This window comes from Microplitis demolitor, chromosome 4, assembly GCF_026212275.2.
Source record: "Microplitis demolitor isolate Queensland-Clemson2020A chromosome 4, iyMicDemo2.1a, whole genome shotgun sequence".
Taxonomy (NCBI): Eukaryota; Metazoa; Arthropoda; class Insecta; order Hymenoptera; family Braconidae; genus Microplitis; species Microplitis demolitor.
This window is the reverse complement of record NC_068548.1, coordinates 5,001,675-5,024,772: the sequence shown is the minus strand read 5'-3', so window position 1 is coordinate 5,024,772 and position 23,098 is coordinate 5,001,675. Positions and strand designations below refer to the sequence as shown.

Genomic DNA, 23,098 nt, shown 5'->3' with positions numbered 1-23,098 from the left:
ATTTTGCCCCAGATCTTTGAAACATCAGAGGTATCATGATTTGACCGAAAATGAAAAAAAAATTTTGCCCAAATTTTTGAGGGGAGTTGCCGTGCCCCAGGGGGCCTTCGTATCCCGTTCTTCCCTAAATCAATCGAATTTTTCTAAATTCCAAATTTTTTCTTATATATGTTTATTTTGTCAAAGTCGACTTTGTGTCTCCCCTTGTGTACTATTGGAGCATTAATAATAACAAGATGATAACTTTCGTAACGATTTTTTTTTTATTACTATTTTAATCGATTAGATATAGAACTGCATTTTAGAGTAAAAAATACTTTAATAGATTCAAAATTTAATTCGAGTTACAAGCAATTTTTCATCATGAAATCAATGAGTTTGAAAAAATGGTATATTGAGGAGCGAAAATGAATACAAGCAAAGTAAAAATTGATAGATTAAAATAAAATATTCAAAATAACCAATTAAGTATGAGACCCTAACAGAGTATAAAATTATATAATTATACCACTTTGAACGGCTGTTAAAAAATTACTCACTAGTGGAATAAAATATAGGGGAGCCTGGGGCACGAAGGCCCCCTTAAGCCGGTTTTTTCTTTTTGTGGCTTTTAACCATAAAATTCACTTATTTTCCGTCGATATCGAAAGAATAAGTAGAAATTTTGCAAAAAATCGAAAAAAAAATTTGTTTTTTTCTGGGGCACGAAGGCCTCCTCTCCAAAAAATTATCAACAAAAATTTTTTTTTTATTTCCCGTTAAGTTATGACCTTTATAATGTTTTTATGACGTTTTAGGCCAGTATGTGATGTATGAGGTAAAATGGACCATTAAAAAAAAAATTGTCACGAAAAAATTAACTTGACGGAAAATAAAAAAAAAATAATTTTTTCTTTATAATTTTTTTTTCGAGTTGTCCGTTTTGCCCCTCATATCACATATTGACTTAAAATATAATAAAAACATAATAAAGGTCATACTTTGACGGAAAATAAAAAAAAAAAATTTTACCTAATTTTTGAAGAGGGCCTTTATGCCCCAGGGGGGCCTTCGTGCCCCAGGCTCCCCTAGTCTAGCGACGTTCAATATGTCCCATAATTTAAAGTAATTATTACCATAATGTTATGGGTTCATATGTTAAAAACGTACTTGCAATGGTTACCATAATTTATTCTCCATGTAGAAAAATAAATTAATATTTTCAGACTTTATTGTATATTTATTTGCCTTAATGATTTATTGTTTGTAATGTGCTGTGATTATAAATATTATTTTATATCTTATGTAATAATTATCGTTACAAAATAAGAATAGATAACTTTAGAACTATTGCTAACTTATTAATTTGCTTTTGTGTAGAAAATCAAAAAATAATGATAAGATGTGTATTTTTTTGTACCTTTGACTCACAAGCTACGTATACAATAATCTTAATATCATAATAAGTTTGATACTGACTCACTGAACTATTTAAATGATTAAAATCCATAACATTTGTCATTTAGAACTAACGTTCATAAGGGTGACGATATTAACTTCATTATGACGATCAAACTATTTAATAACAAGTAAGTTTTTACTTCTATTCGTAGATTAAATATATATCTGAGGAAAAATTTTATAAGGTTTCTAGAATTTTAAGCCATAAAATTTATATAAAACTTTTTTTTAATTTAATTTTAATTGTCTTCTAGTGTATAGCCGCAACTGCGGCCTTTTACATTTTTTGCCTTTATATCGCAAACTGTTTTACTTCTCCTCTGCCTTCCGTTGTGCGGCTGTGGGCCGACTTGTGCTTATACTGTACTGCATCATTACGGTGATGCCCTGCAACCTCCCTTGTGCAATGAAGGTGCAGTGGCTAGGGAAACCACAGAGAAAACCTAGCCAGTACAGTTCGGTTTGGGTGAAGCTCCAGTGATCGATAAAATTCCCATTTTACCGATAACTGGATCTTCATCCCGCGCCTAGCGATCAGAGACCTTCGTTCGAACCCGACGTGTGGCTAAACGGTCACCCAGCCAAGTAGTGATCATGCTCGATGCTACTTAACTTCGGTGATCGCCCGAGCCACGCGCGTGCCGAACGGCTGCCTCAGCCGCCTTTTGTATAAAACTTTATTAACTTCAATAAAATTTTATGAAATTTAAATCCAGTCCCAAGATAATGATTTTATAAGATTTTATCCTACTTATATCATAAATAGTTATGATTATATCTTCATATCTCGGTAAATATACTACCTTGTTTTTTTGGCGATCTAATATTTATTTTCAAATAATTACTGGCTGTAAAATTTTATGAATTTGTGTAAATTTTGAACCGGTCATTTCCGGTATAAAATTTAATAAGAAAGTTTCATAAAATTTTTATGAATTTTTATAACATTTTATAAGATGGTTTTTTCATGAGTAGAATTTAAATAATTAGAGTCGACTATATAAAAAAGTTCGTTTTTCAAAATTATTTAAATGAGCCTAAAGTTATTAGCAACAAATATAGTTTAATAAATATATATAAATGACTAATTATTGCAGATCATTAGAAGGCTTGTGGCAAAAACGATCTTCTGAATTAGAACGCAGAATATTCGTTATTGTGATTATTGGATTTATTTGTTCGATTCTTCCAATTAATGCATCGGCGGCTGTTATTAGCTTAACATCACCTCTAGGTAAGATATTAATTGTTAGTGGCTTTAAAAATTACTAATAATGTTTGAATATATCTTAGGACCAGCACATAAATGTACGACGGATGAGTGCCAGGTAGAACGTTTAGAAACAGGTGAATGTTTTTCCATATCAACTTATTTCATTGAGTTAATAATTTTTATGAAAATAGATATGATTTATCTATAATTTTTCAAATGTTTAAAAAATTTAACGAATATTTTATCAATTATTTCACAGCTGCATCAATAATTAAAACCCGTGACACGAGCGTAAAACCTTGTGATAATTTTTTCCAACATGTTTGCGGCAATTATGAAGCTACTGATATAGAAAACAATCCGGATATTATTGAATCGATGAGAGATGCTTATATTGACAACTTGATTGATGATGATTTAGCTGCTAGTGATTCGCATGTCAACCAACTCATTGGAAAAATCCATAAAGTATGCATGGATGAAAGTAAGTACTAGTTCCAATAACAAAATCGATTACATCACGCGGTATCCGTGGACAATTTATCAGCGTGAAGGTCTTTCAACCACAAGAGTTAGACAGATGTGGCTTTGAGTCTGAGCGGTCGCTGAATCGATGTTTAAACGATTTCTGAGACTCGACCCGCTGCTGAAATTGAAGCAAACTGATTAATTTGTGTTAGGAAGTAATTAAACAACCGAAAAGTCATACAATTCAAACATCAATTTTTTTTCAATTAAACTTATTCCTGATTAAAAACTCCAATTGCAACCGATAAATTCTGATAAGAATTCTACCGTGTTTTGATCATCAATCGAAATTTTTTATCAGAGATTTATAAAATAAAATTTATTCATTCAGGCGCCAAAGGAGAGAAGGCCCTGGATGTTATGAAAGATGTCATTAAAAAGTTAGGTGGCTGGCCCATTGTGGAAGGCGAAGCATGGAAAGAAGCTGATTTCAATTGGATCGACTTTATCGGTGATGCCAAGAAAACCGGTTACAATATAAACTATTTCTTAGATTGGAAACCTCAGAATCAGTTTGATGGTCAAAATCATACTTTGAGATTTTCCCTTCAAGTAAATATATTTATCGATTAACTATAACATTACTATTAAACAATTCCAGGCAGTAATTAGAAATTGACGACGTATCATAATTATATTATAATTATTTTATTAATAGACGTCTCCTAGTTTCTTTGACTACTCCATGTCTGAAGATTCAGATTTGCAAAAAGAAGTGTACAACAATCATATAGCTAATATAGCAAAACTTCTTGGGGCAAAATTAGATACTACTACGAAGAGCTTATTTGATTATTACGATTTTGAAAAGAAATTAGATGATTTGAGTTCCGACTATTATTCATCACAAACTGAATCAATCACGATTGAAGAGCTACAAAAAGAATTTCCAAGTATCGATTGGAATAAATTTGTTGACAAAACGTTACTACCTTTTCTGGATAGTGATGATACTAAACCTACTTTAACTGTTTTCAATTCGACAGCCATTAAAGAAGTTATTAAATTAATCGAAAACACTCCTAAACGCGTGCAGGCCAACTACGCCATCTGGAAAATAATTCAATATTCAATTCCTTTCTTGACTGATGAGTTCCAGGAAGCGCTTAAAGTATTTCATAGTGCTGTCGGCTATTCCGATATACCTCGTGAAGAACATTGCGATGAACTTTCTAGAAGCTATGCAAAACACGCGGCTGTAAATCTTTATTTGGACCAGTTTAAAAGCAGCCAAGAAACAATCGATAAAATGATAGCGCTAATTAAACAGACAATGATTGATATGATAAATGATTCTAAAAAGTTAAGTGATGAGGATAAAAAGGCAGCAGTTGAACTTCTTGAAGAAATGGATTCCACTATTGGACAATCGGAAAAATTCACTGATCCTCAAGAATTAGAAAATTTCTATGCTGCTGCCGAAGTCCTCGACGATAACTTCTTACAAACTGTTTTGAATATGAATGTTTTCAAGATGCTATCAGAGAACAGCAATAAAATGCGTTCCGAAATATTTCAATACACTCCGATGGAAACAATACAGGCAGATATGCCAGAAAACTATCTTAATCATTTATGTAAGTTATTATTCAATAGGTATCATTATAGTTTCGTACTTGTCACACTCCCCCTCTCATAAGAGTATTACTAATTTTCTTTGCAGACATTCCGGCAAAGATGATACCAAGTACGTTATTTGACAATAATCGACCAATGTATATGAATTTCGGTTCAGCTGGTAGTCACATTGCCCGTGAAATGTTCAAGTCCTTAGCTCACTTGGGAAGAAAATGGTCTGATGAGGGAGAAGAACTTCCTGGTGAACAAGTTGATTGTTTCAAGAATGTGGTGCAAAATGTAACCGACGAATATCTCAAAGAAGCCGTAAATATCAAACTTTTGTTATCTCTTAAAATAATTATTATTGTTAGTTTTCATTGTTATCCCGGGTAAAAAACCATATGTAATTATATGCAATGATATGAGAAAAATGGCCCGATACAATCACATATAATTATCTATAATTACTCATACTTACATTCTATACAATTTTCAGTAATTAAAAAGAACTTAAAGAGACTCTTTGCCTTTTAGATTGCTTGTATTTTATAGCAAATTTTCAAATTCGGACTTTCGAATTTAATACATTTCTTATTTTTATAAAGATCACTCTGAAACCGGAGTAAATAACGAATATGTTTTTTCAGCAGAGTGATTTCGGAGCGAAATGGATCTAACTTTCAATATTATATATAATTATATGTAATTGTATATACGACACCAAGATAATTATGTGTAGTTATATCCAGTTACATATAATTGCATAGTTACATAAGATTATATATGATTAAATGTAAGGAATCATTATATATAATTTTATATAATAAAATTGGGCTATTTTCAATATATATATATAAGTATTTATAATCACATGTAATTATATATCATATTTTTTTACTCGTGTTGATTTTTCAGATCGAAGAGATGATTATGGATGACGGCATTGCTCAGTACATTGGATTTCGCGTAGCTTATTCCGCTTACGAACAGTATGTTATTCAATTTGGTCCGGAACTGGGTTTACCCGAATTATCTCAAACACCCGAACAATTATTCTGGATATCATATAGCCATTCATTATGTCACGCTCGATCTGAGCCTATTACGTTGCCAGCAGTTATTGATGAAACTTTGCCATTTCTTATAGACGATTTGATATTGACAACACTCAAGAATGTACCAGAAGTTTCAGCCGATTTCGATTGTCCCGTCGGTTCTAGATTGAATCCCGAGCATAAATGTTCTTGGTGGTAAATCAAACTTATCAATTAATTAATTTATTGAATTAATTAATCGTTAACTATTTTTAGCAATGAATAAAAATTTTACTGACATTAGAAAACTGTTTTTGAATATTTCAATAATTTACCCCAAAAAAATAATCTGTATTTCCATTATAGTCACAAGGAAAAAGCAGATCTGCAATTAATAATATGTTTTTTTTTTTTCAATGTTTTGTTATCTGCTGCTTGAAAAATATATCAATGATAAGATTAACACTACCCCTGACCCATGAACCGGGAAAAAATGATTTATATATACGGTGATCTTAACCCGGCATTCTACTTTGGTCTAAATTCAATTTACTTAAAGTGATAAGAATTGTTTATCACTTGACAATTGTACTCAAATTTAATCAATCGGTAATAAAAAAAAATTTATTTCATAAGTAACGATAATAATAAAGACAACTTATAAAAAAAGTTTCCATAATAACAACTTTAACTTTGATAAAAAAATTAAAATTTCAACTATTTTGCCTAACATCTAATGAACACTATCAAGTTATTCAATAATTGTAATACCTGTTGAAAATAAATTCAATAATAGATGAGCAGAAATGTTTAGATAACTTTGCCGACTTTCTTAGAATTACCCAAATAAAATAAATAAATAACCCTAGGTTTTAGTATTGTGAAAAAATGAGACGGTTTCAGTTGTAAAAGTTTAAATATTAGGAATGCAGCTGACTCATATTGTATGAGTAATGCGTATTTCAAAAGATCCCTAAATGAGTAGTTAAATAAGAAGTGAGTATTGAAGACTTTCTATAGATAAGATGCGAGAAAGATTAAGCGATGGAAAATAATCTTTTTTAACGGGAAGCTTAAAACTTCTATGGATAATAAAACAATACTTCTGTAACAGACAAATACTGAAAATAACTTATTTACATAGTATTATATTAACAATAAATGAAACACATTATGGCCTATTGAGGGCGCAATGACCCATGTTAGAAGTTTAAGGACTCAAGAATATCAATCATAGTCAAACCATCTTCAAACTAGAGATTTTAAAGTGGAAAATGCTTTGATACTTTCTTTTGGTAATTCTTTACTTTTCCGGGCTCCAGTTGTTTTTATCAAGCAAAAATCCAAAAATAGACAAATCGCCAAAAAACCTGTTTCATTCTCTGGCATTTGTCAGTCGATTGAAGATATAGTTGTTTATTTAGGTGTTATTTAAGCCATTGTAAGTTATAAGTGTATACACAAGGTATAAATTATGCTTGATTTAGCCATTTTGTAGGTTATTTTTCAGTTCCGTGCTACACTGCACTAAATGACATATTTTTCTTTTCATTCTATGTATTGACTCTTAAGTCATCCATCAAAAATTAAGGTATATGCCTGTTTGCCATAATTTGTGTAGTTTCGTCCTGAGTACGTTAACGGACTCATCAGTAAGGCTATGTTAACGCACTCTTGCCTTAGACTACATCTCTTACTAGTACGCGCCGGCGTAAAACAGTGTTGTAGGCTTCAGCCAGACACTATACTAGCAAAGGGAGGCGGATACCGTCCAAACTGCTTGTAACAAAATGTTCGGTGAGCTGTTGTACACCTTAAAAATTTTGAAATAACACAAGTATGCTGATTTTCACTATTACAAGAGTTCAAAAATTATTTGTAACTCTTAGTTAGACCTTACATTCACCACCGTCCATCTTTCGGCTTTAAATAAATTTAATTATTATTATTAGAAAAAATTTATTTTTTAAAATCTACAAGATTTTGTGTTATTTTTACCAATTTTTTGCACATTAGTTACAAGTTTCGGATAGATATCACATGTTAGAGACAAAAACACATACAGAAAATTCAATCCGTCGTGTAGCTGAACACGTGGAAAAAATTTAATTATAGATCTTTAAGGTATAAGCACTTGGAACTTTGAAAATGTGTGGAGCCATGATTGTAAACAACTACCTTTTTTTTTTTTTAGATTTATATTGATAACTATAAGACAGGCAATTCATTAGAACTAACATTCGAAGAATTGACTAGAAAATTTCCATCAATAAATTGGCATAAATTAATCAACAGTATCATTATAAATAACCTCAAAACTTAAAAAAAAATTTCTGAAATAACTTTATGGTCAATGCAATGGCAATGATTCGTAGACCATTTTTTGACGTTAAGTATCCAATGTATATGAATTATGGTGATAATGGTAGAGCAATCGCTAATGAATTAAAAATATCGGAGATTTAGGTGAAAAACAAAATAAATATAATGGAAAAATTTCTTGTTTCCAAAATCAATTTGAGAACTTCACATCTAAAGAAGTGAAGCAACAGGCAATATATTAATTAAATAAACTGATTAATAAGTTCTCTAATTTAATCATTAAAATTTCATTATTTTCAGTTAGTTTTCTATCCTACAAGTTTACTGATCACCGCCCAAATTACATATGAGACTTCATATAGAGCTTATCAACAATGGATTACTAAAAATGGAATCAAACTCCCGCTTTCAGGGCAGCCCTATTCGAACAATCAATTGTTTTGGATTCATTCGCTACAAAACCTTTGTACCTTTTTCCCGAAGGAATCGAAAATAATTGATAATAAGTATACTCTTTTTGAATTTCATTCCATGAAAGCTATTACGAGTGTTCCAGAATTTTATGATGACTTTAATTGTCCAATTAATAATTCGTTTGTTAAGAATTACGGGCCAGCGTGTATATTCTTATGAGTTTTAGAATAGGTACTAAGCTATTTGTTTTTATACAACAAACGAGATTAATTATCGGTTACTTAAGTACAAATGTAATTAAAAAATACAAATAATGATACTGTAATCATTAAGATTAACTGATAGAGCCATATCTTGATAAATTTTTATTTCATTACACATCCGATACTCATTTTATCAAAACTGATAAGTTTCTGTGAAACTATTTCATTACCAATTAATTGTTTAATTGTTCGTCAGTACTGCGTGATTTCTTAAATCGGTAAACAAGTAGTGAAAAACATTTAGTTAAGACTATAATAAATAAAATTTGTTTAAGGTGAGTCTATAGTGATTTGTCTCCAAATTTTACTCTTAAATAAAACTACTAAACGCAAAATTAACAACGAAGTTCAATGTATTACTCTATAATCTAACAATCTATGTTTTCATTTATCAAAAATTTTCATTTATTGAAGAGAAAAACGTGGACAAAGTTTTAATTTCCTGTGCAAGTGCAACAAGGATAGAACCGTTATTTGACTTGAGTGTAATAGAGACAAAGTTCATGCTCCTCTTTGTACATAAGGATATTAGAACAACAGAGCCAACTAGACCTCATTTCTATAATGATGGAAACGTCATTGTCTTCACTTTCAGCTATTTTAGCTGGATTGATAATAATTTATTACATTATTTATCGCAAAAAATATTTTGAAAAACATCGAATACCTCATCCAAAAGCGTACCCTCTACTAGGGAATATGATACCAGTTATGTTAGGAAAGCTTTCATTTATAGAAAATATGACCAATGCTTATAATTACAACAAGGATGCAAAATACGTTGGTTTCTATGATTTCAGTGGTCCAGTCACGATTATACGTGACTTAGATTTGATTAAAAGCATAACAACTAAACACTTTGACCACTTTGTTGATCACCAGAGTTTCATCGCCAATCCAGAGCTAGAGCCTTTGTTTGGAAACAACCTTTTTGTTCTGCGTGGTGATCGATGGCGTGAAATTCGAGCCTTGATAACTGGAGCTTTTACGTCGAGCAAAATGAAAGCTATGTTCAAATTGATGTCTGATTGCGGAAGTACTTTTGCTGAGTATCTGGTTGATCAATCGAGAGAGGGCATGAACGAAATAAATTCAAAAGATAGTTTCACACGTTACGCAAATGATACGATAGCCACGTGTGCTTTTGGTATATCTGTAGATTCTATGGCTAATCCAACTAATGACTTTTATACTCTTGGACGGGAAGCGACCAACTTTGAAGGTCTAAAGTCTTTGAGGTTTTTAATGGTACAAAATTTTCCAATGATATCTAAACTATTTGGCATCAAGCTCATTGATGCTAATATAGAGAAGTTTTTCTGCAATTTGGTAAGAAATACCATGGCTGTGCGAGATAAAGAAGGCATCTATAGACCAGACATGATTCAATTGATGATGGAAACGAGAAATAGAGAACCGGGATCTAAAAAGCCTGAACTAACCATTGAAAGCATGACATCCCAACTATTCATTTTTTTCCTAGGTGGCTTTGAGACAACATCAACGCTCATGTGTTTTGCCGCCCATGAAATAGCGTCCCATCCAGAAATTCAAAAAAAGCTACAGGAAGAAATAGATCGCGTCCTAGAAGAGTGTGAAGGCGAACCCACTTATGAAGCAGTCAACAGTATGCAGTATCTTGATGCAATTGTCAATGAATCCTTACGATTGTACCCAGTTCCCGGTTTCATGGATAGAGTTTGCACCAAGAACTTCGAATTGCCTCCCAGTCTACCTGGATTGAAACCGCTGCTCATCAAATCCGGTGATCGTTTTTGGATACCAGTTTGGGGAATTCAACGTGACCCTCAATACTTTCCAGACCCTGATCAATTCATTCCTGAACGATTTATCGAAGATAAAAACGCTATAAATACTTCAGCCTATCTTCCTTTTGGAGTCGGACCTAGAATGTGCATTGGAAATCGGTTTGCACTTTTAGAAACCAAAGTACTATTGTTCCATCTTTTAGCCAAATGTAATATAAAACCTGCTGAAAAAATGATCCTGCCAATGAGATTGAGTAAAAAGGATTTCGCTATGATGGCTGAAGGTGGCTTCTGGTTAGAAATCCATCCACGAAAGTGATTTTTTGTGGCAATAATTATATTGATAATGGAATAATAATTAATATATTTGAAAAAATTTGCAATTATATATAAATTATGTACAAAATTCCAAAAAATAAAAATAAGATTTTGAATTATTTACTATAATATTTCACTTTATTCAGGTTTTTTTGCCTCTACTAGATATTTTATGTCAGCGAAAAAGAGTAGTCCCCGCAAATGTTAATTTGGTTGTAGGATTTGGGATGATAGGGTACAATGAACTCAGGTAGAAGTTCGGCTTTGGGGGATCGTGACTTAACAGCAAACAGAAATCTTGAATAAGGATTGACCAGTTCTTTATTCCTCTCCTTTGCTTTTTGGAGGATAGAGAAGTGGGGGCTAACGTTCCGGAGAGTATAATTCTGCTCTCAGTTTAAAAGTGAGTGAATGCGGTCTAAGAGGATTACTCGTGTAAATATTTTCTATGAAAAGGATCATTTTCAAGTTTAAAGTTAAGAATTCAAATTTTCATGGAAATGGAAAACTATTGCAAGTATGAATAACTTTTTGATACATTACAATGCTATATACATAATTTTCGATTCAATCTTATTTTACTGAATATCAAATTTTTTTAGTATAATAGATATATTTGAGTGTTTTTTTTTTTTTTTTTTTTTTTTTTTTTTTTTTTTATAGAACTTTAAAACAATTATTTATTATTAGTAGTATTGGAATTATTTTTTCTACTTTTCTGACGAATACTTCAGCCGCTGTTATCAGCGATATACAAAATCATGGTAAGTTTTTGATTGATAATTATTCTATTACTTTAAAAAAATTATAAAGAATGATTTTTTATAAAAATTTACTTTTTTAGAAGTTACGGAGAAATATACAAGCAGTGAAGTTGGTGACAAAGATTATTTAGAAGCTGGTAAATGAAATAGTAATTTGAGATGACGTAGCGAATGAGTTAAAATTTAATATTACCTTATCAAAAAAATCTATGTGGGATTATTTGGGAATCCATAGAAAGAAATATATATAGGAAAGAATGGATTTACATAGGAATCCACGTAGGAAAGTTTGGATACCTAGATTACTAAATACGAAACCCATATGAGAAACTATGGATTCCTGGATTTCCATATAGGAATTCCACATAGGAAACTTTGGATATCTGAATCCCTATATCAGAAATACATGTAGGAATTTGAATTATTGAATTCTTTTTGGGGAAATCTATATAGGAAACTATGGTTTCCTGGATTTCCATGTACGGCATTCAAATAGGAAACTGTGGGCACTTGGGTTCCCATATAGAAAATGCAAATAGAAAACTATGGGTATCTGAATTCCTATACAAGAAATACTTATAGAAACTTGAATATCTAGGGAGTCTAAGTACCTGAATTTCTATGCAAAAAAATTTATATAGAATCCAGGGTATCTGAATTTTTGTATAGAAAAAAATACATGGATTATTTTAAGTACCATAGATTTCTATATAGAAAGACCATTACATTATGTCGGAAATAGTCGGTACCTGAATTTCGTGCAAAATATTCCCAAAGGGAACCACGTAAGAATCTATATAGAAATCTATGATTCTAGTGGGGGTACCATATGAGAATCCACCCGAAAACGCCATGTGAAAATCTACATGAAATTCTAAGGTGGATTCCCATTGGATTTTTTTTTTTGACAGGGTACTTCATATTTTATAGTCGAACGAGTTAAAAATAATTTAGACACAAGAGTAAATCCTTGTGAAAATTTTTACCAATTTGCTTGTGGTAAATCTAAACCTTTAAATCTCTCTGAAAAAAAAGAAGTGGAAGAACATTCAGTTAGCAAACGTGTACAAGATTTAATCCAAAAAGGAACTGGTTTTGTAGACTTTAAACCTTTCAAACTTATCGATGACCTTTACAAAACATGCATGAGTAACGGTAAGTAAAATTAAGTCTCAACGAATTTTTTAATCTAAACAATAAAATGTCCTTGAATTATTTAGAAGCTACTGGTCAGCAAGCTCTAGACCTTCTGCGTGATATTATTAAAAAATTAGGCAACTGGCCTCTTTTGGAAGGAAACAATTGGAAGGAATCAGATTTTGACTGGATTGACTTTACTATTGAGACTAAAAATATTGGATTAAATTTCAATAACTTTTTAGATTTTGAAACTTTGCTTTATCCGGAAAAAGATAAATTATTATTGAAGTATCAAATTCTCGTGGGTCAAAATTATAAACCCAATCTTTTCACTTTACAACAAATTTTTCTATCAAAACATTTTTTTTTCAGATTCCGCCTCAAGAATTTAAAAGAAATATTTCCAGTCCTTCAGATCCTTTGATTATTGCCTACAAAAATTACATTACAAAAGCGTCTGCACTAATGTACAAACAAGGATCTTCAGAAGAAATTGATGAAATCATTGAATTTGAACGAAAAATATCAGAAGTAATTTTTAAGATCATTTAACTACTCGAATACTTATTAAATTTTGTAATAATAATTTTTTTTTTGTATAGATACATTTACTCAATCCTACAAGAAATCAATCAACAGAAACAACTTTAGAAAAATTGAATAAAAAATTTCCATTAGTAAATTGGCATAAATTGATTGACAATGTTATCTTAAGTAGCCTCAAAACTTCACTAAAAATTTCAGAAATAACTTTGATGGAACCTTCTGCACTCTCGACTTTTATTGAACTCCTAGAAAAAACTCCAAAACGTGTCCAAAAAAATTACGCCTTGTGGAAAATAATTCAAAGTGGAATTTCTTATTTGACGGAAGAATGTCGTGAGCTAAAACGCAAATATTGTCTGACCCAGAACTGCAAGAACACGACGCGTGCGCTCTCTTGCGTTGGCGTCATCAAAAGATATCTAGGGCCCGCTGTTAATTTATTGTACGCTAAAAATTACTACAGCAGTGACATCGACAAGATTATTACAGATATGATAGTGAATATAAAAAGTGGATTGATAGAGGCTATTTTGAATACAGTTATACGAATAAATGAGCTGAGAAATAGGCAGATTGAGACAATTTTGAATACCCAATTCGTAATTGGCTATGCGGAAAAAAATAAAAGTGACCTAGACTTCGTTCAATATTATGAAAATCTCGAAATCGACACGAGTAATTATTTCCAGACGTTGTTAAATTTAGAACTGTTTGACATCGAAAGTAAATTTGACAATGTTACAAGTTTGGGCGCTAAAAATTTGATTGATCCAGTAGAAACTTTACATCCTGTCAATACTTTAGGAAGAATTGGTAATTGAGTATAATATAATTATTCACTGTATTTTACTATTTCGGTAGTTTCAATCCCTGGTAGATCTAAATCACGATAAACTACCGTAATTTACCGTAAAAGTGTGGTATCTTGCCGCTAATTTGCGGTAACATTGCGTTATTTCGCCGTAAACTCCCAGATTTACTGCAAAAGTAGGGCATTTTACCGTACAGTGAAGTGTTTCACTACGTTACGATAAAAAAGCCACAAATTGCGGTAAATAGTGCGAGCCACTATTATTTTATATTTTTATTTAAAATATCTATTACATCAAATTTTAAAATTTTATGATGTTTACATCACAATTTATACTAAAGAGCTTAAGACTGTATTATCGATAGGTAGTATTCTTTCAAATAATATTTACAATGCCCATCGTAAAAATTATGATTTCAAAGGTATAGTTCACCGCTACAACCATCAATAGAAAAAGGTTACGATGTTAGCATCATAAATTTAACTGCAATTTTGTTTCCGTGCAATTCGTTTTTTTTAATAATTCATCAGTTTTTAAATTATTTTTATCAATTTTCGAAAACTGTGTGGTTTTGCAAATTATTTGATCCGGATGCAAACTATTCGTAAGATTTCAAATTATTCATCGATTTTGAATAATTTTTAAATTTTTTAATTATTTACATTCAAATATGAATATGGAATCTTAACACCCATAAGAAAAATTATAATAATTTTTTCGTAATAATATACAAATAATTCGAATTTCTATAAATATGTAATTCGATAAGTTATTAATAACTAAAAAACTGAAAATAGTTGAAAATTTTGGAATTATTTAGTTTAAATTTCAAATCAAGCGTCGCTATTCAATCTGAAGAATAATTTTAACAAATTCAAATAATTTTTACATATCTAATTAATAATTAATTTTTTCTTTTCAGATATACCAATGGCAATGCTACAAAATCTCGTTTTTGGCATTAATTATCCAATGTACATGAATTACGCTTACGTTGATTCTGCAATTATAAAAGAATTAGCTGAAAATATTATGAATTTAAGTATGAGAAGAAGCAAAATGACTAATGAAAATATTTACAGTAAAAAAATTTTGAGTCTAGTTAACAAAACTGACAACTCGAATCAGAATAATAGTAGAAAAAAAATTGATGATGAGGTGAAACCTTTAAGTCAATGGTCACATAGCAACCACACTTATGAAGAAATACGAGATCACGTAATATACACTAGTGGACTTTCTGTTGTTTACTTCATTAATAAATATGTTATTATAAGTTTATGATTTTCAGGTGCTGTCATATCCTAGACAATCAGCATTATCCAAAATTTTAGTTTACAAAATTTCTTATCTGGCTTACCAACAATGGGTTGCTAAAAATGGAATCAAAAATACGCAGTCAGAATTGTCCTATACAAATAATCAATTGTTTTGGATTCATACATTACAAAATGCATGCGAAGATCCTTCACACGAGTTGAAATTTATTTATGATAAATATACGGTTTCGGAAATTTATTTGATGAAAATTCTAACGGAATTTCTAAAATTTATTGATGATTTCGAATGTCCGATTGATTCTTATCCCAATCAAATTCTTAAGTATTATAATTTCCTTTCTATAAGCTTTATTCATTTCTACCGCCGAGCGTCATCATAGAAGTGAAAATCTCGCAATGAGGATTAGTATCACAATTTTAAGAAAATTTCTAATGTTTGAGTTATCGGCAGATTAGATTGGACTTACGTTAAATTCAAAGTAACCTGAATATTTTGTCTTGGGATATAGTGTCATAAAAAGCTAAATTATCAAAAAAATTTTCCGAGAACGATAGCAATGACTCACGTTTAAAAAATAAAATTTTATTTTTTCTTGAATTGTTTAGTAATAAAAAATATATATTGTCACGAAAAGTAAGATTATTAGTAAAAAAATTGTCTATTTATTTACCAGTTTTTCATTGTATAAGCAAAGTTAACTTGAAGAAAAAAATAAATAATTATTTATTATCTTAAGAAATGAATTCTTTGAAAATTTCAAAGCTGATTTTTCTTCTATTAAGTACAATTTTAATAAATTTATCACTCACAACATCGAAATCAGTTTGGATTAAAAACAATGATCCAGAAGATTGGCGAGAAAGTAAATTTTTTTTTTTTTATATAATTTTTTATTGTTATCAATGAATCTGTTTAACCGTAAATACAATTTTTTAATTGCCTACTAATAAAAGGTCAACTGGGAATATTCAATTCGATTTATGCAATTACTATGAATGAAATGTACCTACGATATGATGGACTTTGTAATGGCAAATGTGATGGTCTTCAGTCTACAGATGATGACGAGAATGGTTTCGTTTTTCTAGATGATCCTAACAAATGTGTCGGGATAGTTCGTTACTGCTGGTTTAAAGAAGTAAGTATATATTCGAGTTGATTTATCATATCTACCTAACAAATGTGTTCATTACCTTATTGGATTTAATATTTCGATTTAAATTTTATAAGGAAACTGAAGAAAGAAAACAAGCGCTCGAAGAGCTGCGTTCAGCATCAGTAGCAAATCATCTTGCAAATTTCGTGAACAGGGATACAGATGCAGCAGATATTGCTCGATATAAATATGATAGAACTGGTAACATTTGTGAATGTATGTGTGAACATACTGATTATCCATATACAAAAACTAAACGCAGTGATCTTCTTGATTCTTTTTGTATGGATCCAGTTACAGTTGATGATGGATTGTAAGCAAAAACAAATTCTACATATTTTTGATAAAATTAAAATTTTTGTTAGGCTTGTAAATTTCAGAAAAAATGATTGTTTTAAAGTGAAAGCAAAGAAAAGAGCGTTTAATAATTTATTGACATCTTGAATTAGTTGAAAGTAGTTGTCAACGTAATTAGTATAATTAAGAAAAAAAATTTGGGTTTTCTTTATTTTGTTTCATGCTTCATATGTAGGGTGGGAAGGGGGTGATTCTGCGAATAAATATTCAAATTTAAAACATATAACTATAATTTTCATCATATTCATGTCGAAAAATATTTTTTTCAATTTTTTACGTAAAACAGAAAACAAAAAATTACTGTTTCCTACTATGCAATGCTGCAGTGGAGTTTCAAATAGAAAACTGAAAACATTTTACAAAATTCTATGATTATTTTGTTTTTTAATAAAGAATTTTATTAAATATGATTATCGACAGTAAATTTTACAGTTTAGATGTACTTTTAACTAAAGATTTAGCTGTCCGATGAAAAAAGTTTTGTCTAATTATATATAATTATGCTTAATCATCTGTACATGATTGGGTCCAAAAATTGGCCAGATCTGATTATACACGGAGAGAAAATTATAGTAACAGTTACAATATATTATGGGAATGGTTCCCATACTGCATGGTAACTGGTGTTTTTGAAATGTTGATTATAGGAACGGCACCCATATATATTATGGTAACCATTCCTATAATTATGGATATAATTCCCATACGGTATCGGAATAGTTCCTATGGAATTATGGTAATCGTTACTATGTACGTATGGTAATGGTTACTATAATATTATGGGAATGGTTACCATAATATTATGGGAATGGTTACCATAATATTATGGGAATGGTTACCATAATATTATGGGAATGGTTACCATAATATTATGGGAATGGTTACCATAATATTACAGGAACAGTTACCATAATATTATGGGAATGGTTACCATAATATTATGGGTATGGTTACCATAATATTTAGAAATTACAATAATTTTTGTTTGTAATAAGCATTTTTTTTTGTATATTTAATCTTTTTGTGAAACTATATTACAATAAAATGGTAACCATTCCCGTAATATTATGGTAATAATTCCCATAATATTATGGTAACCATTCCCATAATATTATAGGAACTGTTACAATGTGATTATAGGATTGGTTCCTATTTGCTTGTGGAAACTATTCCTATTAGTATGGTAATCATTACCATGATTCTTTCATATGCGATATGGGAACTGTTACCATAATGATAGGAATTGTTACCATATTTATGGAAACCTTCCCAAAAAGTATGGGTCTATATCCCATAATCCCTAGTAATCATTACCATAACGGTATGGGATGATATTTCATAAACGTACTAGGAACAGTTCCTTTAATTTTTTCTCCGTGTACATAATCATATATGATTAGACAAAAACTTTTTTTATCGGGTACATTCTATAATTTTTATCTAAAACTGTAGTTATTCCGGTTTTTCTCTTTCTGCACAATAAAACTAAGTATGTTACAAGAGTATTATTTTAACACATAAAATGTATTCCAGCTTCAATATCATAAGCGAAACTATATTTTTTTGTAATCACGTAAAAAAAACACATTTCACATTGTGTTAAATATCTATAGTTTGTTTATGCCGCTTTAATGTTACTTGGAAAGTGTGCTAATTTCGAGTACGTTCTTGGTTTTACAGTGTATTAAATATGAAGAAATTTAAAAAATATGCCTGTCGATTTACACAATTTATTTTTATCTAAACAATTGACTAATAAATATTTTCTAGTGTGGCTACTGGAGTTAGATTTACAAGAGATAAAAATATAATATATCTTGAACTTCAAGAAGCTCTATTATCCGAGAATGGATTGGTTGATAAAGATACTCTTAGATGGAAACGATCTGGTACCGTATGTGGAAATCCTAAAAGAGTTATTGATAATATCGCTAATGGAGGTTATAATAGTTTAAAAATTATATTGGAAGATTTATCTTTCCCAGAGAATGTCGCTGTCACAGGTTAATATTTTAATAAATTATAATATATGTACACGGAAAAAAATTTCCTGTTGCTGCAACAGGAGGCAGGCATGTAGCAGCAACAGGAAAAAATCCTGTTGTAGCAACAGGATTAATACTGTTGTTGCGAGTTAATATTAAAATATAGTTACACAGTAAAAAATTTTGTGTCATTGCGTCCAAAAATTCAGTGTTAAAAATTTTTGTGTTAAATATTTAACACTTTTTTGTATTGATTTAACAGAATAAATGTTCAATTTACACATACGTAACTATATTTTACTATTGTCGCAACGACAGTATTAATCCTGTTGCTACAACAGGATTTTTTCCTGTTACTGCAACATGACTGCCTCCTGTTGTAGCAACAGGAAATTTTTTTCCGTGTATAACTTTATCATCTCTATTAATATACTTTAAATATTACAAAAGGTGTTGCATTTACTGAGTCATTGAAGGGAAGATATCTTTCTGAAAATGGAGGGATCGATGACGATAGACAAGAAATTATCAAAGGAACTCAGTGTCACGGAAGGTAATTTTAAAGTTATTTAAAAAAATTATAAGTATTATCATTATTGTTTATGTTTTTACTATAGCACTAATGAATTGATTAATTCAAATAATCTTATGCCGTCAACAACTGCAATTGGTAATGATAATGAAGAACTTAGTAAATCATGCAGAGATAATATTAAATTTGTAACGACTTCAAGTACACTTGATGATCAACAACATGTTGTACCATATGTTGATCTGCGAGAAGTTGTTACAGATCCACCTACACCTATTCATGGAATCGGATGGTATTATCGCGGTATTGATGGTTACGGTGGATACCTGGCTCTCAAAATTTATCAGTATAAACATTAGTATGTATATATATATATATATATATATATATATATATACATATATTATAATCTTATTTACTGTTGTTTACAATATAATGTAAAACCTTCGTTGTGAAATTAATAAAATTGCCTTTGACAGTAGTTGGGGCGAAAAAATATACTCTTCATTTTTTTTTTATCATGATGATGATATATTAATTATTTATTTTCAATTAAGTTATAAACATTTATACGGAGAATAAAAAACAAATAGGTTTCCTAAGTTATATAAAAAAATTTTATTTGTTAATATAGGAATTTTCGAAATGTCAACATAGGAAAATTTACGATGTTGACATAGGAATTATACTTATGTTGCACAAGGATTTTCACTGTGTAAAATAAGAATAATTTCTATTTTGATATAATGAAAATTCCTATACTGAGGTTGATATTTATCCAATATTACCATGAGAATTATTCCCATTTAAACATAGGGAAAATATTTATGAAAAGTAGACAACAAATCTTTTTTTGTTCTTCATAAAGGTGAATAGTAAAGTTGATTTTTTTTTTTTTTTAAATCGATTATCAGTCGATAAATATTAATGCCTTTTTTTTTCATGATAAAAACTATTCAAAAGTTTTTTTTTTTTCCTTGCATTCAATAATTGTGTAAAGTGTAATTTTTCTTTATATAAGTTACAAACAAAAAAATTTAATTTAATCAAACTTATTTAATATCCAGAAATTTTTTTTTTTTCACCTTTTTAGGGGGTACCCCATTTTTTCCGCAAAAATGGAATTTTTTGTTTTTAATCGCAACTGAAAATTTTTTTTTACATATTTACTTCGGACATCATTAAAAAAAAAAATATTTAACATAATCGGGTCCTCAAAAGCTTAGTATTTCCTTAAGTACCCCGTTTTACCCCTCCCTTCCTTACATATATTTTTTTTTTGGTCTTTACTCCAAAAGACTTACTCTGTTACTAAACAATCGATTTGAATAAATTTAAGTCGAGGACATCAAATTTCATGCCAATTTGTAATAAATTTTGAAGTTTTTATAGGATTATTCGTTTTTGTAAATAATACTACTTTTCTCAATATCCCAGAAATCTGGATAAATAATCGAACAGTTCGAAAATAGGATATTGAGATAAAAAAGTGTAAAGCTTCCGGTCGAAAGGTCTTTTAAAAAAATTAAAAATCGCTAATTAAATAAACATTTAAACATACACTGGATTATTATTGATAGTTTATTTAAACCTTTTTCATACATGTAAGATCAGTGATTTAAAGTTAATTTTCTTTTACATAATTTTTTATCCATACAACTTCTGCCATATTTTATTAATAAGTTGCAGGAAGTACCTGTTTTTTGAATGTATTCATACATTGAATAGCCTTAATAGTTATTTTCATCAATTGTGGACCACGATCGTCCTCTGCACACAAAAAAACATTATGATAATTAAATGGGTTGCGGTATTTTAACCCTTGCGTTAAAAACAAAAATATAAGTACATAATATCAATTAACGTAACACCTTAAATACCTGAATTAACCGTGGTGATGCAATCATTATACTCCCTTAAAAATTCAGATTTTTTCAGCTCTTTATAATCCACTCGTTTGTTGAAAACTCTTAAAAATGCGTCTGCATTAAATTCGTATTTATCGTTAATCTATAATACGAAAAATGAGCAGTTTAATTTTTTAAAAAATCAATTTTGATCGCCGAATTAATTACCGAATCAAGATCCTTGAGAAAACATTCAATGAACGAATTACTGTTGACGTTTTCATGAAGATTTTGACATTTGTTGTATGTAAAAGATATTCTTCGATTGAAACCCACGAAAAACTTAAAAATAATCAAATTTGTAAGAATTTATATGATTTTAAAGATAGTAAGAAATATTTATATTTTCAATTCTTACCGATTCAGTGGCTAAAATCATCAAAGCGATAACAAAAATTGTTAAACAATTCATTGCTAAATTAAAAAAAAATGTATGCTATCGAGATACTTTTTAAGTTAAAAATTTTTTCAAATACTGATAAAGTAACAATCAGAGTGACTTTTATATAGGCGCTAATAGCTTAATACATTTTTTTTTTTCGATTTAATGACGGCTGAAAACTACGTATATTATGGTTATTTTAAAGTCGTTATAAAGTGTTATCATTATCAGTTCGTGTTAAAGTAATCTGTAGGCAAGTCATTATTACGGATATTATGGTTTATGTATTAATTATCTTTACACGCCGAGAATTTTTTAATAATAATTGTCACGGGAAAATTTTTAATGCTCTTCGAGCTAAAAATTTATCAGGCCGGTAAAACATACCTTCACTGAAAAATTATAATTTTTGTCCGACAATATCTTTGGAACGAATGAACTGATTTGAACATTCTGGGTGGCAATCGATAGGGATCAACAAAACTTGAACCTGATTACATTGTGAGGCGAGTCGGACAAGTGACATAAGTTATACGCAAAAAACAACAAAAAATTTTAATTTTTATTCTTCGTATAACTCGTACACTACATGACCGATCTACTTTAAAATCTGATAAATTCTAAGTTTTGGTAAGCCTTTTCGATTGCGACCAAGTACGTTCAAATTGGTTGATTCTTTCTAAAGATATCGTTGGACAAAGAAAAGTTAACACACACACACACACACACACACACACACACACACACACACACACACACACACACACACACACACACACACACACACGGACGGACGGACGGACGGACGGATGTCCATCCGGGAATAGTATAGCTTCCTAGGACCTCAAAACAACATCTGATGAAAACTTGATTTTCGACAATCGGACCGAAACCAATAACTTCCCTATTTTTTAAAATTTGCAATTTTCTTAGCGGGAAGTTTAAAACAATAAGCAGCTTAGATTAATTTAGAAAATTATAAATTAGGTCTCGACTAATAGAAACTGTTTCCCTTTCCTTTTTATTTATACTAATATTTTGCAGAATATCAAAAGAAAAAATCAAAGTTATCAATATAAATTATAATAAATAATAAGTAATTACTAATTACCAACAGTGGATTATTGAATACAGAACATCACTGACTAAATTACCCCATTCAGTAGATCAACTATTTTTTAAATATTTATTTCCGGCCTCTGTAAAGATTTATCACATGACTGATATATATATATAAAATACATTTAATTTAAAGCCTTTTCCGGACTTGTATTTAGATTTTCATTATTTTTAATGTCGATTATTTTTATAATTGTTATTTTTTATGTAATCAATCATAATAAATATAAATTAAAAAAATTGATTATTATTATTA

The 23,098-nt window shown here is 29.9% G+C and overlaps 5 protein-coding genes across 8 annotated transcripts; 4 read left to right on the top strand and 1 right to left on the bottom strand.

The window, feature by feature from the left end:
• Positions 1-1,506: 1,506 nt before the first annotated feature.
• On the top strand, positions 1,507-6,077 carry LOC103580901 (neprilysin-2). The gene is made up of 8 exons (XM_008562825.2): positions 1,507-1,568; positions 2,538-2,674; positions 2,734-2,787; positions 2,913-3,137; positions 3,513-3,733; positions 3,840-4,758; positions 4,845-5,065; positions 5,657-6,077. The coding sequence occupies exons 1-8, from the start codon at positions 1,543-1,545 to the stop codon at positions 5,993-5,995; spliced, it is 2,142 nt and encodes a 713-aa protein (XP_008561047.1). The 5' UTR covers positions 1,507-1,542; the 3' UTR covers positions 5,996-6,077.
• Positions 6,078-9,473: 3,396 nt separating this feature from the next.
• On the top strand, positions 9,474-10,862 carry LOC103580902 (cytochrome P450 9e2-like). Its single transcript, XM_008562826.3, has one exon. It carries the CDS (start codon positions 9,474-9,476, stop codon positions 10,860-10,862), a length of 1,389 nt encoding a protein of 462 aa, XP_008561048.2.
• LOC103580904 (neprilysin-2) lies at positions 10,859-15,997 on the top strand. 4 transcript variants are annotated; one of them, XM_053738112.1, is made up of 9 exons: positions 10,859-11,378; positions 11,596-11,625; positions 11,706-11,762; positions 12,537-12,780; positions 12,846-13,066; positions 13,138-13,296; positions 13,368-14,124; positions 15,046-15,341; positions 15,415-15,997. In XM_053738112.1, exons 4-9 carry the CDS (start codon positions 12,771-12,773, stop codon positions 15,781-15,783), a joined length of 1,812 nt encoding a protein of 603 aa, XP_053594087.1. In that variant the 5' UTR covers positions 10,859-11,378; positions 11,596-11,625; positions 11,706-11,762; positions 12,537-12,770; the 3' UTR covers positions 15,784-15,997. The 4 variants fall into 4 exon arrangements, with proteins under 4 accessions (XP_053594087.1, XP_014295904.1, XP_053594086.1 ...); XM_014440418.2 differs by having other exon boundaries at positions 11,525-11,625; XM_053738111.1 differs by having other exon boundaries at positions 11,525-11,625; positions 11,709-12,780.
• Positions 15,998-16,076: 79 nt separating this feature from the next.
• On the top strand, positions 16,077-19,932 carry LOC103580903 (uncharacterized). Its single transcript, XM_008562828.2, has 6 exons — positions 16,077-16,266; positions 16,358-16,542; positions 16,635-16,873; positions 18,688-18,920; positions 19,353-19,455; positions 19,520-19,932. The coding sequence occupies exons 1-6, from the start codon at positions 16,143-16,145 to the stop codon at positions 19,791-19,793; spliced, it is 1,158 nt and encodes a 385-aa protein (XP_008561050.1). The 5' UTR covers positions 16,077-16,142; the 3' UTR covers positions 19,794-19,932.
• Positions 19,933-20,996: 1,064 nt separating this feature from the next.
• Positions 20,997-21,837, bottom strand: LOC103574515 (uncharacterized). Its single transcript, XM_008554015.3, has 4 exons — positions 21,700-21,837; positions 21,510-21,623; positions 21,315-21,444; positions 20,997-21,204 (listed from the first exon to the last, which is right to left on the bottom strand). Exons 1-4 carry the CDS (start codon positions 21,751-21,753, stop codon positions 21,110-21,112), a joined length of 393 nt encoding a protein of 130 aa, XP_008552237.1. The 5' UTR covers positions 21,754-21,837; the 3' UTR covers positions 20,997-21,109.
• Positions 21,838-23,098: the final 1,261 nt, after the last annotated feature.

Bases quoted from the DNA above. Each gene is read 5' to 3' on its own strand.
- LOC103580904 (XM_053738112.1), top strand. The intron at 13,067-13,137 runs GTGGGTCAAAAT...TTTTTTTTTCAG, and splicing joins TATTGAAGTATCAAATTCTC to ATTCCGCCTCAAGAATTTAA. The intron at 14,125-15,045 runs GTAATTGAGTAT...TTTTCTTTTCAG, and splicing joins CAATACTTTAGGAAGAATTG to ATATACCAATGGCAATGCTA.
- LOC103580902 (XM_008562826.3), top strand. From the start codon at position 9,474: ATGATACCAGTTATGTTAGGAAAGCTTTCATTTATAGAAAATATGACC.
- LOC103580903 (XM_008562828.2), top strand. From the start codon at position 16,143: ATGAATTCTTTGAAAATTTCAAAGCTGATTTTTCTTCTATTAAGTACA. The intron at 16,874-18,687 runs GTAAGCAAAAAC...AATATTTTCTAG, and splicing joins GTTACAGTTGATGATGGATT to TGTGGCTACTGGAGTTAGAT. The intron at 18,921-19,352 runs GTTAATATTTTA...ATATTACAAAAG, and splicing joins AGAGAATGTCGCTGTCACAG to GTGTTGCATTTACTGAGTCA.
- LOC103574515 (XM_008554015.3), bottom strand. From the start codon at position 21,753: ATGAATTGTTTAACAATTTTTGTTATCGCTTTGATGATTTTAGCCACT. The intron at 21,624-21,699 runs GTAAGAATTGAA...ATTATTTTTAAG, and splicing joins TGATTTTAGCCACTGAATCG to TTTTTCGTGGGTTTCAATCG. The intron at 21,205-21,314 runs GTATTTAAGGTG...TTTTGTGTGCAG, and splicing joins CATCACCACGGTTAATTCAG to AGGACGATCGTGGTCCACAA.
- LOC103580901 (XM_008562825.2), top strand. From the start codon at position 1,543: ATGACGATCAAACTATTTAATAACAA. The intron at 4,759-4,844 runs GTAAGTTATTAT...TTTTCTTTGCAG, and splicing joins AAACTATCTTAATCATTTAT to ACATTCCGGCAAAGATGATA. The intron at 5,066-5,656 runs GTAAATATCAAA...TTGATTTTTCAG, and splicing joins ACGAATATCTCAAAGAAGCC to ATCGAAGAGATGATTATGGA.